The sequence below is a fragment of the Struthio camelus genome, chromosome 1 (genome assembly GCF_040807025.1).
Source record: "Struthio camelus isolate bStrCam1 chromosome 1, bStrCam1.hap1, whole genome shotgun sequence".
In the NCBI taxonomy this organism is placed as follows: Eukaryota; Metazoa; Chordata; class Aves; order Struthioniformes; family Struthionidae; genus Struthio; species Struthio camelus.
The window spans coordinates 73,082,603-73,096,109 of record NC_090942.1 but is presented as its reverse complement, the minus strand read 5'-3'; the positions used below and the strand labels follow the sequence as shown (position 1 = coordinate 73,096,109).

Sequence of the window (13,507 nt, the reverse complement as noted above, 5' to 3'; positions counted from 1 at the left end):
ACACTTGCAAATGAATTCAAGCTGTAAAAATGCATAGGCCTGCAAAGGTATAATACCAAGTTGCCAAAAGAAATACCAATGCTTTCCTTAGTAGGCCTATGGACAAAAAACCTCACTGATTTTGATCTGGAGATAAAAAGAGAAAAAAAAAAAAAGGAGTTGATTTTGGAAGCTGACTCCCTGAGCTTTCTTCAAATACAAACAAGCCACTACCACACAATTTTCTCAGAGAATGACCTGCCTGCTTGACTCTGATAATGGCTGATGTTTCGAAGAAATTGAGTTACAGTTGTTTGTATATATGTTTTTTAAATAAAAGCTTTCTTTCTGAAATGTTCTTTACCTCTGAAGCAACGCAGGTGCTGAAAATATTTGAGCGAGAGAGGGAGACAGAAAGTAAATAATACTTTGGATCTACTTCCCTCCACATCTGTAGTTCAATACTGAAAAGCTAATCCAGAGATATATCTGTTATGGCTATGTTCCATTATTCACTCCAATTTTATTTTCCAAAACAAAAAGAGAATTGATATTTACTTACAGAAAAATATGCAGAAAGGTAATGACTGGTGTAATTCAATTTTAAATATATTAGCTATGGCGGGGAAATAATGGATGAAATTCAATTAATTTTTCCACAAGAATTACATTATCCTAATGACTTTTCTCCCTTGATCTTTACTAACTATCGAAAACACTCCTTAAGGATGGATTCTTTGTTGACATCAAGAAAGGGCTAAATGTGTCTTCAAAATTTGCCATATTTTAAACTATGCAATTTAGCAGGAGCATGAATTCTGGGCCTTGCTCAGATGAGTTTTAAGGGAAGTTTTATGATGGTAACTGGACACTTCAGGGATAACTTATTAAAATGTTTATTAAAACTCACCTCTTCCTAAATGACATTAAATTTTCTTTTTAGGTGACTCATCCCCCAAATTCACATCATCTCATCAGTTTGTCTTGGTCTTAGACACGCAAATATTTTCCAGCCTTCTGTCCTAGTGTGAAACAGATTGGTGGCTCCTGAACGTTTGATAGTTCCAGCTGCTGTTCTCGTTCTCCCCGTTCATTTTCAGCCATCTTGACAAAAACTAAAAATGATCAAAGGTGACTTGCATTCACTAATGCCACCTTTTCTCCTCTGTAAATAACTTGCTTTCTTCCTCCAAAATTAATTTCCTGGACATTTTCAAATCTCAGTTACTCTCTTCTCCTTCGTCAAAGAAAAATTCTTCAGGCTTTAGACAGGCTCCCATTACAGCTACTCCCCCGAAAGTGAGGGGAAAAATATCCTTCAAATTGTCCAGTAGCTCTAATATTTAGTTTTCCCATCCTTCACCTTCATCCTGCTTTTGTCTCTTACATACACTGCCATGAGAACTTATTTTCTACATACTGAAGAAAGGACTACAAACTATTCCTTAATATTTAATATTAAGATGTCTTTATAGATTTTTAAAACCTATTATTATATTAAATGGTTAGAAAAAAAAAGTCACAACTGCAAAGCAAAATGTTTATATATTAAATGTAGACGTGAGACAAATTTGAATGTTATCCAATAAGAGAGGATTAGAAAAAATCCACTGAGGAATTCTCTCTTGCACCCCAGTAACCTGTATAAAATAGTAGCTGCCTCCTGACTAAATTAAAGCTCATAAGAAATGTAAGAGTCATCAGTACCATTGCATATGTAATTCACTTTCTCCGAGTGGCATAGTCTAGTTCAGATGTACTGTAGCAGAAAAAGGCTAGACCCTGTCTTTGTAAGCTGCAGTTTAATTAATAAATACAGCCTCTGCCTTAGAAAAGATAACATCCTCTAGGCTAATTCTAAGTTTAGAGATTTGAGAAAATAATCAGCACTAAAATAATGACATTCCCAAGCAAGAGGTCCCTTCAAGGAATAGGTTAATAAGATATATAAAACCTTGACATTGCTATGTGAATGAGAGGTTGCCCTCTTCCTTCATAAATCACAAGATGGGCCTGAAGAGCCTTCCTTCTTTTTGCTCTGAGATCTGCACATCCCAAAGCACTGAACACCTTTGCTCGACTCTGCCACTGTTTTTCATTTTCCTAGCACAAAATATTTTCAAATTACTTGAAAGAAAATGCAAAAGGAAATCATCTTTGCAGTAATTAAATACAGGAAAGATGATCCACTATATTGCTGTGGTACACTGTGCACTGTATGCTATTGACAAGACAAAACAAAAAGCAATTGGTCAAAAGTGATTGCACAAATTTGGTACTTTTTCATAAATGGTTGTTCTTTTTCACCTAAAATTTGAAAATATTTAACTGCTGTTCTCCAAGGTAAGTTTTATATCTTTGGATCCCATATTTCTTTCCCTCTTCTCTGTTAGCAACTCCATTCCTATTTTCATCTCATGCACACAAACAGGTATGGAGATAAACAGAGAAGATGCACTGTGACAGAGGTCACTGGCAGAGTAACAAAAAAAGAAATGAGGCTGATCCAAATTTAATACAGGGAAATAAAAGGAGATGTTGCTTTAGAACAACATCTGTGTTATTTCAGGGAAATTCTGGGAGGCATTTTCTACCTTTTAGAAAACCAGTAGTGGTGGTGGTGGCAATGGAGCAAGCCTCCAGATGGCTTTGTCATTTACTGTGATAAAAATGCAAAGGTGTTCTATCACTGTCATTGCTTTGAATCTCCGCATACAGCTTGTGCACTCTGTGCACAATATCCTTGTGAACCTATCTGTTCCACATGCAGTTTGTCAGGACACCAAATGGGCAAACCGTGCCTAATGCAGGTGCTGTTTATTCAAGAAAAACAGTACTTTTGTTACTGTAGTTTATTCCAGCCTTCTCTCTCCCAGGTGAAATAAGGTATTTTGGCCAAGAAGTGCAGGTTTGCTGGTTCAGCTTTGTTTCTAGTAGAATAGTAGGGACTGGTGCAGTCTAGCTATTGATGGAAGACCATATGCTGCACCCCTAATGGGGGGAGATCTGCCAGCACAAATAGCGTCTAGAGCTGTCCTGAGTCACAAAATCTCTAAACAATGGATGCGCCATCAGATCAACACCGTCCAAGACCTCCTGGCTGTCAAATGGGAAAATGAAAAAACAATCACTGAGAGAGAAGGAAAGCTTCACAGCTAAGGCCCTGCAATAAAGACATAGTTCTGGGCAAAAATGTCGACATGTTGACATATCGCTGTGTATACATGAGCTAGGTATGTAAGTTCCCACTGAAGTCTGAGATCTCTTTAACTATGTCAAGGGAGGTCAGAAGGAGATTCCGCTCATCATAACATAGACATTTCCTGGCAAACTTTATTCAGTTGCCCACACACTGGTGTTTAATGCCATTCGAGACACGTAAGGTACTTAAGACACCTGCACAAAACTGGCAGGCATGCCACATGCCTTATGTGGGGCCCTCCTCTTCTGCAGGGGCAAGCAGAAACCGGATGGGACATGATCTCCATGGTCCTCTTCAGTGGCACTAGTCCTATATGTTTAGGAAACTGAATTGGGCCTTAAGTCTCCACTGATGGTAATGCAAGTTTGGACATTTAGAGCAGGATTCAGTTTCTTAAATACAGGTGCCTCATGCCACCTGAGAGGCCAAAAGGTATGCGTATATGGAGATAGAAATATGACATAGGCTTCATGGGAGACCAGCACCCATAAGTGGTAGGTGGAAGTCAAACAAGATACGTCACGGTATCTAAAATAACCCTGATCGGGCAACTGAATTCAACCACATTGTGTATGTAGGTGTCTTAATTTCAAACTGAATCTGACTCAAATTAGGCCAAAGCACATATAGACACACATACAGTGGGATCTTTTAAAGCATACAGCAATGCTAAATATTTAACAAAAACAGTTTTTCCTTGTAAGGAGAAAGACAGACCCTTGGAAACAGACTGGATCCCTAAAGATTCAGGGCTTCCTAAGAACTGTGTAAAACGCTTCTGATCTGCTTCAGTCATTTGAGAGGAAAGCCCACTGAACTCCGTTCACATTAGTTACTCCAGTTTAAGCATTGCCCTGTGATACCCAGATGGTCCCAAGGGTTTCCCTTCCAAGCCTTTATTTCTATAAAGCTCTGAAACCAGAATTGAACACTTTCAGAAAGATCAAGACAAGAACCAATACATAGTTGATACCCAGGTTAAAAAGAGTGATTTCTTGTCTCAATGATCAAAAGAGAGCTATGTATTAGGACAGACCCAAGCGAAAAGGGGTAGAGTCTGTACAACCACATGACTATAAACTGTCAGATAAAAGAGGCTCATATCTTTTATTAACCATTGGCAGTAGCAGACAAGGAGGACTAGTACTTAGCTCCAGCAAGTAATGATATAGCCTTGCGTGCATTTACTGCTGTTTCTGAACTAACAAAACACGCTATCTTTTGGTCACATACTTATTCTCTTCTCTCCTTGTCTAGGCACAGATAGCAAGTGAACATAAAAATGCACAAAGAAATAGTGACAGTGTGTCTTCACTCTACAGTATTTGTCTTCTCATTCTCTTAATCAATTACTTAAAAAGGTTTTTGGGTGCCTGGTGCAGACTACTTTTAATATCTCAAACTCTAAGGGCTTCCTCCACTTTTCTCTAGGAGATTATTCCACAGCTTGCTGCCTCCCTCTGTAAGAAAGCATTTCATTATACGATGCATGCAATTTCTGCTCCTTAATTACATCTCATTATTTCTAGTTATGCTCTCGTTTAATGTCCTAAATAATTCCTCTTGAATCTTGCTGTCTTCTTCCTTAAATATTTGCACAATCAACTTGTGCCCTTAGTAGTCAGTTCTTAATTAATTTAAGTTATAGTAACAATAAATCACTTCTTAAGAATCAATCAGTCCCAAGAAACCCTACTGAGAATTGTTCTTTGAACTTGTATTCTAGTTTTTAAGTATCTTCCTGAGAGAAATGCTCTAGCATCAAAGCCTGACAAAGACAAACTACTTCCCTTTGGTGCCAAGACATCAGGATCCGGCCTTTCTCATTGCCATCTTTCATAACAACCTCACATCTCACCGTTTGTTTTTTCCTGACATTACTACACGATATAGATCTATATCTCCCTAAGGTAACAGATTTCATTTGTCCAGGCTGGTTGCAAGGTTCTGCAAATTGCTTTTATTTTCTTGATCTTGTCCTGTTTTCACTATTATTTTTAAAGTTGTCCTCATTTGCAACCAATGGCAAATTTAATTTTTGTTCACCTTTATCTCCCAGATCACTCAGGTTATTAAACAGAACTCGCTGATTTCTTTCCTCAACACAGATGAACTATGTAGGGAATTACTTTTTTGAAAATTAGCAGTTGGAATTTAGACCTGAGGCAGTACTGCGACTGTGGAAGATTAAAGGGTTTAACACAGAATAATAACACAACTACTGGTACAATGACTTTGTCAAACATCTTTAATGACAAATATGTTGGAATCCAACAGTAATCCCTGTGCCATGAAAGCAGATATCCTCTCTTCTCAATTTAAACTACTGCTGAGTAAGAGTACCTTTTGTTTATAGGTGCTCAGCTAATTTTAAGTTTCAAAGAGCACATGTCCATGTTCTAAGCTAATTTACATTCATTTTTAAAGTAAAAGCATTTTCTAGCCACAAATGTGAAATTCAATACAATCTCTTTATGCACTAAAGTTAGCTCAAAAACTTTCTTTTTGTGGCTTCTTATTCTTTTCAATAGTAGTCTACAGAAAACATATCTGAATGTCTTACATTCCTCCAGCAGCCAAACTGCTGATTTAATTGTCACTGATACTTATCTTTCTGAATAATTTTTGTTTAGCTCAAAGAGATTTCTTCCCAGTTACTTTCCATCTGTGGGCAATTTGCTAGGCTTCACCTAGCTATGGAAGTTCTTCCCTATCTTTGTTGGCTAACCCAAGGGCTGTAGTAAAGCAAGCAGGTTACATTCCTAATATTCTGAAAGGGTCTAATGTGGCCCTTTATTTAACTAATGGGCATAGCATGGCTGGCAGGTAATACATTTTCTTTCCATTTAGATCTGTACATAATAACAATTCTTAAAGCATAAGCATCAGCAAGCCGATGAGAGCACAGACGGGAACCAACTCTGATGCAACAAGAAATTCCCACCCCCTTCCAAGGTCAAACTAAAGCCAAAGCCCAAGCAAAGGCAGGGGAAGCATTTACCTGTACTGCTCTTGGGAACTTCCCTACTGCCCTGCACCTGAAGGCTTAAAATATATTTCATCCCCTTGGCTTAGAGAAAGCTTGGCTCTCACCTTTCTTCCCAAAGCCCTTCATCTATCACATTTCACAAATGTTTTTGGAAGCAATTTGTACTCATATGGTGCAGGACACGAAGTGGAAAAGAGGCTGGATGTCTGTGTAAGTCTAAAGCTGATTACTGATTTGTCACCCAAATATCAGCTATCCTAGAATCATTAATCATCAGGAGTGTTTCATGACAGCTGTTATAAAAGGAAGGTTGGATGTAGTTTTGGAAAGTACTGTAGGAGCTTATTTTTCTTCTAGCATATTTTCCCCTTGTAAAATTGGTTCTGAATTCATCACCCACACATGCTTTACTGAATTTTAGCAACATTTATTGGCATGAGGCTCAAGGACAAGCTGGCTTTGTTTCTGCTCCCCACTAGCCCTGAGGAGTTATTCTGTCCACAAGAAGTAATGGGCAAGAATGCTTAGCAGCAAGGATTGGAAAGTTTAGCTGCTTATCTAGAAAAACAGGGCATGCCTGAAGTCATGGCAACGAATTCACCAGAAAAAACACACTTCTGTGCCAGTGTGAACTACTATTCCCCTCTGGTTCTCTGTGAAGCAGCAAAAAACTTATTAACCAAACCTTTTCTGATCATCAGAAATAGCTGTTTCCTCTGCCTCTTGTCTCTGATTAGACAAGAGAACCCCGCGCTGCAGCAGCGTTTAAGCTGGCTGCTGCTGGCTACTCAGTACTAAGCTAGCCCCTAGTCCTCTCTATGTAAAAACTGCTAAGATCTTGATTTCCCACATTCTCTGTGTTAGGTAACATAGATGAAGGGCAGTGGACTTGAGCATTTCAAGTTCAAAACCTACATCTCTTTCAATGTTCATAAATCTCATTGCACAGTTTCTACGCAGATGTAGCAGCCTGTGGCTTTAAGGCAGTCCCTCAGGCTTGCTTTCTGCCTCTCCCTGTTCTGTTCCTGTCTGCTGCCATTCTCCTTGTTGTGCTGCCACAGCTGGTTTGCTCTTGCTCTTAGCTGAGGAGTCATTCCAAATGCCAAAACAAACCTTGCCCTGGATCCTATGTCTCTCTCCTAAGACCGCTTAGTGCACTTTGTCAGGTACGGCATTGCTGAGTCTGTGTAAGAAGCTAGTCCTGCTCCAGCCCCATCTGCTGCTATATCCTCCCCAGATGGAGAAGCAAAAGCTCCCAATCTCTCCATATAACCTCTCTGGTTTTCATCATTATGCCAAGGCTCATTTTGATTTGCTTCTAGCCTTCCAGCTTTGCTTGATTAAGACAATGCTGCCTGTACTGCCTGTGCACAGTATTGTACTGCCTGTATTTGAGTGCTGTAACGCCCCAAGAGACTGACTTAAAATTATATAATACACATGTTTAGAAGATTGCATTTTATTAGCATCATGGCTTTTGCATCTTTGAAAATTGGATTAAAGCTTTTCTCAGCAACCACGGTGATGCCCTTTAAATCATCAGCAGAAGCTGAGAATCTGATGTGAGTCACCTGACTTCCAGAATCTCAGGATTCAAAGAAAACTATAAAATTCTGAGGAAAATCATGAGACTTCAAAACACTTTTGGTAACCCATAATTTTCTGTCTAACGGAATTCCTCTTTGCTGTATGCCCCCAGTCATTAAGTGGAGACAGACATTTGCAACCAGTCTTACATCCCTCCATTCAAATAGTTTCAGTGCCTTCATTCCTGGTCTAGACACAAGTATTTTCTCAGTGAGAAAATATAGTCTGTGTTATATTGGAGGTTAGATTAGATGGTCCTTTCCAAGCTCAAAAATTCATGAGGCTGTTCTACTCTGTTGTTGTTCTTTGAGGCATATTTAAGAGAGTTTTCTTCAAGCAGGACTGGCTTTCCTAACACGACTGAAATGCTGCTGTGATTAGGGAGGGGACATTCGGAAGTAGATCGAGGAACAACTGATTTGTATACATGCAGTAAATCTGGCACATGTGGATGCATGAACGTCTCAGATCAGAAGCGCCTCCTGCACTGCGAAATCCATGCAGGCGCGCCCATGAGACAGTCCTCTGGCAGGTCTGCACCGGACCAACTCTCTCTCAAGTGTGATAGCATTTTCTTCTGTGACATTCCACATGAATGGGAGTAGCTTCATGAAAAAAACCCTTAAAGCTATTGTGCTGCACTTTTTTCAACTCCCTCCTTTAAAGAACCTATATGACACTTGACAATGGCTATAAACCACCAGCACCAGCTCTTTAGAGATTATCTTGTGCATTACGTATTAATATAAGAGTGGCACAGCAAGATCTAGATCTCTTATTAAAATCCCTAGAACGAACCCCATACAAACAATAAAAATATAAACATAAAAATTATTTAAATGGATCAAAGTCATTCTCCATCACAACTCCTGTCAGTTCAGAGAGTCCACATTTGGGATGAATTTGGCCCACTACAATTATTTTTGCATCTCAACATATCATAGAATCTCTATAAAGCGATAAATTAAATGGGAGAGAGCAGTACAAAAATTATTTACGATAAATTACAAAATTAAACAAGATGGTAGAGTAATCTCTGCACAGATGAACCACTAAAATATAATTAGTGAGACTCTGCAAAAGACTGAATGTACCTGAAATAGCTTTAACATGTCTTGAATAAGATATCATCTTGGCATACTTTTAAATCCCTGTTCTGATCAAAAAAAAAAAAAGTAAAAAAGAAAGGAAAAGAAAAGAGAGCACGATAGAGATATTGATCTATGGGACTGGAAAGCTGAAAAGATTACTAATGTGAGAGGGAACCTTTCTTTTCTAGGTTACTAGTCTGAAGGTAGTCCACTATCACAGAGCAGAGCTATTTTATAATTTAGACCAGAGGATGATGGATAGACGGACAGAAAAAAGGAAGGATACACAAGCCCAGGATTTACAAACATGATTGCCAAAGTTTGGCTGCTTAAATAGTGACCTTACTTTGAAGTCATGAATCATTGTTAGTCTTACTGAATTGGATCTGTAGCTCTTTTCTATAATCTCACTACAATTTGACTGTATTGGATTTGACTGCAAGGCATCAACTTCCAAACGCTAGATAATAACTTAAAGTTGCATTGTCCCTTTCCATAATAAACTGAACTGAGCTCCAGATTTAAATTTTGCTCTGCAGAGCTATCTATGCTGTAATTTGTTTTTATTTAATTAAAATGGTTGGAACTTTCCAAGTTAAAGAACACAGCCTTTATGCCTAAAATGATAGAAACAAGGAGAAAAACCGCTTTCAATAGTTGTTGTTCTGTTCCCACACATCTGCACATCGTCTGCCTGAACTCACAGTAAGGCTACAAAAACGACAATTTGTTTGTACCATTTAAATACACTCCTTCCACCAGCCAGAACTTTACCAGAAGTTTATCGAAGTCATTCTGGTTTAAGAAAGCACAAAAAAAAAAAAAAAAAAAAAAAGAGGGCCTTATACTGCATCCTGAAAGTAAAATATTATAGGCTCTGTCTGTGTAACACTGAAAAATGTTGTGCCAGCTAGAAGTTCCTCTAAACTGGACCTGTCGGGAGAGGCTGATCTCACCTATCAAGCTGGGGCAGAGGAAACAAAAGACAAGTCTCTCAGGACTCAAATGTTATTGGATGTTACAGACCAAAATGAAAATGCTTGAATTGCAAAGCAGAAGCCAAAGTAGCCAACAGACAACAGTTGGAGCTATGGAAGCCTCATGTGACTCGTACGCAATAAGAACCTGCATCGGCTAAGAAGTGGTTTAATCTCCTAGTTATACAAAGATGGCGAAGGTCTCTAAGCCGCAGCCATTACTTGAGACTTGAGCAACCGGGAATTCAAGAGCAAATCTAGGCAGCTGAACTCACTATGAAATAGCGGACACGCTGCCTCTGCTGAGGGGACGCACACGGCACCAGCTACGTCTCTCAAGATATTTTCACCAGCTCATTTCACCTGCCTTGTGTTGCGGGAGCTCTGCCAGCTTCCTCCTCTCATAGTCTGGTTCCAGCATTTACCACTTAGCCTCACGAAAGACAGTGTGTTACAAAGCTGAGCATCATCATACCAAATGACATAGCTTCTTAAAATACACCACAGCTCCGTCTGCCAAGTTCTTCCCTGTTGATACACCAGTTACATCTGACTTGAGGGAAGCGTATGGATAATCAGTCAACTGCCATAACCCCACACTGACATCCCACAAAAAGTCATGCTGGTGCCATGACACCTTATGTCTGATGCTAACAAAATATGCCAGCTGAAAGGGTCAAAACAGTCATCAAAGCTAGTTTTGTGTATGGCCTGGAAAAGATCATTGCCAGCCATTAAGCCAACACAGTTCACCTCTCCCACACCTACAACCATGCTGAGCAAGAGCAAAGGAAGAAAGATAGTGTTAATGATGACAGGAAAGCATCACCATAATTTTGAGTTAAAATTACTTATCCCAGAAAGAGTGTTCGAGGATTTATGTTCTCACAGTACTCTGCAAACGTAAAGGCTTACGCTTAACAGATTATGATAAAAATACTTACAATGTTCCTCATATGTTTCAACATTATTGTCAGTTGGGTGCCCTCATAGGATATGAGTAATTGTACGCCAGGCTTATGATCAGTTGATTGAGGACCTAAAACATGCCAAATAGGTTGATTTTTTTTTAGTGAACAGAGCAGTGGAAACACATGTCTAAAATACTGCTATACACATGAACTAATATATAAACAGACTATTACCTGCTTAAATCAGGGACGAAATTAGAGAACATTGATAAGGAGTAGGATACAAACGTTAAAGAAGTAGTTTGACATGCAGTGCTCATTTTCTTGCTTGCTTATTCATTGATAGTGAGGTTTTAGGTTTTATAATTGACATCAATCAGCATTTCAGTGGGAAATTTATGCTTAAGTTATAAATAATTGGTGGGGTTTTTGCAACCATTGATGGCACTAACCACTGTTGTTGCAATTCTTCTGTCTAACTAAAAATGTTGGATTCTTTTTTACAGTTCTAAACTGAAAGAAAAAAATTACATACAGGTTTGCAGACAGGTTCCAAACAATTGTAGATTTACAGTAACAATATCTATATCCGACTGACACAAATTCTCCCTTTCTCACTCTGTATTTGTCTCTGTTCCAGGCTTGTTTTCATGCAGCCAATGCTTTCACACATTTTCTACTAAAATACATTTACAGAGTCTGACTTTGCTCCCACTGAAGTCAGTGACAAAACATTCTTCAGTTTCCAAGCAAGAAGGACCAAGCTCATAATATGGAAGAAATGACTAAGCATATCTTTTTCCTTCTTTTTCTGGAGGCATTGAGCCAGCTGTCTTTATTGCCAAAAAGCTGTGTCCTTAAGGTGAGGTAGGTGGCTTACCTGCCTCACAGAGACAGTGGAGAAAATATATAGATAGTGGTTACTAGGATAAACCAGATAACGGGCAGCACAATAACCTCCTCTCCATATCCACCTGACCTTCTTATTTTGCCATACTAACCCTGAGCAGGGTGGATATGAGCCATTTTGCACCACTTGGTCTGGGGCCCACAGTTCTCCCCACAACGTGATCGTCGAAGACAAAACAGGCACTACTTGGCTAAACTAGGCCAGTGTTACTTATGCAAAAAGGGCTTCGTTTATTCAGACTGCAGCCATATAACATCCAGTAATATATATTTACTATATTGCAGAAAACGAGAATCTAATCCTGCTAACCTTATGACAAAATAGTGAGCTCGTGTGAGCTGAGTTCTGCTTTACTTTCCTCACTATGAAAAGGGTAGCTGACCTTAAGACCTCGAAGAGAAAAGTGCTCCTCCCCTGCAAGTGTCTCAGAATCTGCCACCCTGACATGCCGGCCTTAAACCCACCGTGGGATGAGACAACGACACGAGACAAAACAATATACTAGTAGTTAATTCTTTAAATAGAAATATCATCTTTTCAAAAGAGGAAGGAATAAAGAAGCAAGATGAGAATTAAAGAACTACCATCGCACACTAGGATTTTGCGCTAGCATCAGGAGGTTTTTCTGGAAGTATCAGGACTGTTTATCCTAAATAGCATCACCAGCACAGACAGGATTTTCACATCTTCCTTTCAGTCTTAGCAGATGTTTCTGCACTCATTTTTGCTCTCTCTGTCTCTTTTCCGCATGTGCATCAGAGCTGTTAAGAGCCAGGGTTATAAGAACAAGATATCAAACTCCCTCTCCTCAGCTCTCCCTCTGTTATTCAGCAGAGGAGGCAGCAGAGGGGAGGTTATAAAAAATAAGCCATGTTGGCTATATTTTTCTGAAGAAACTGAGAGCATAAACTCTAGAGTGAATGGAGGCTAAAGTAACTGCTAAGTAGATGGAATTACAGTGGTGTAATGTATTAAGGACACCCAGAGAGCTGGTGCAATTGCCATTTATCCTAAGGAAAGGTAATCAGATGAATGAAAAATAACCCAAGTGTGTATATACAATTGCCGTAATATAAATTTTCCAAGCAGTCTGCATACAAACACTTCTGAGCATTTGATGTTTGAACTGGAATTTCAGAATATGAATCCATCTCAAATTTCTTCCCTTTAGAGACCACAAAAATTCATTTTTAATCACATACTAATTAGAGAAGGGCCTGAAACAGACTCCTGAAGAATTGAAATCTTATGATGAAATCACTAAGCTGGGACCTGGAACACCTAGGTGCAGTTCTTAATTTGTCATTACCTTTTATGAACTTTGACAAATCACTTAGCTAGACAATACCTTGTTTCCCTGCTTGTATGCAAATAGGGACAGAGAGGGGGATAGGGGATGACAGGAAATGAAAACTCCATGACCCACAAAACGTTAATTTTTTTTCCAGGGTAAAAAAGGCAAATAAAATTGTTTCTGTTCCCATCCAAAGCGATAATTTTACCATTTTTTACAAATATGTGGGACTTTTCCTTTAAGTTGCAATAGGAAACGTACCTAGAGCATAAAACACAGTATAATACAAGGGAGTCATGCTGGAACATAAGGGCACAATTCTCTTGAGGGGCTTTGCTAATATTGTGAATTGCAGTGGGTCATCCCAAGCAGTTTAGAAAAACCAGCAGATCTCAGAGACTAAATTATATCATTTGTATTCAGTTGAACATTATGCCTTTTTTTTTTCTGCCAGTACTACCACTGTTTTTTCTGCTTTATTTAAGTTTTATAGTGTGAATGTTTATATCCAGTGGAGGAATTTTTCTGTGGGACTTAGTACTTTCATTTTCAAGAAACAAATGCAAA

At 38.9% G+C, this 13,507-nt stretch overlaps 1 protein-coding gene across 2 annotated transcripts in view; it reads right to left on the bottom strand.

Annotated features, from left to right (window-relative positions):
• PIK3C2G (phosphatidylinositol-4-phosphate 3-kinase catalytic subunit type 2 gamma) overlaps positions 1-13,507 on the bottom strand; it is a 307,338-nt gene that overhangs the window by 14,892 nt on the left and 278,939 nt on the right. For both annotated transcript variants that reach the window (XM_068948368.1, XM_068948374.1), the window contains one exon: positions 10,770-10,864. In XM_068948368.1, the coding sequence (XP_068804469.1) occupies positions 10,770-10,864 (95 nt within the window). The remainder of the gene's footprint in view (positions 1-10,769; positions 10,865-13,507) is intronic.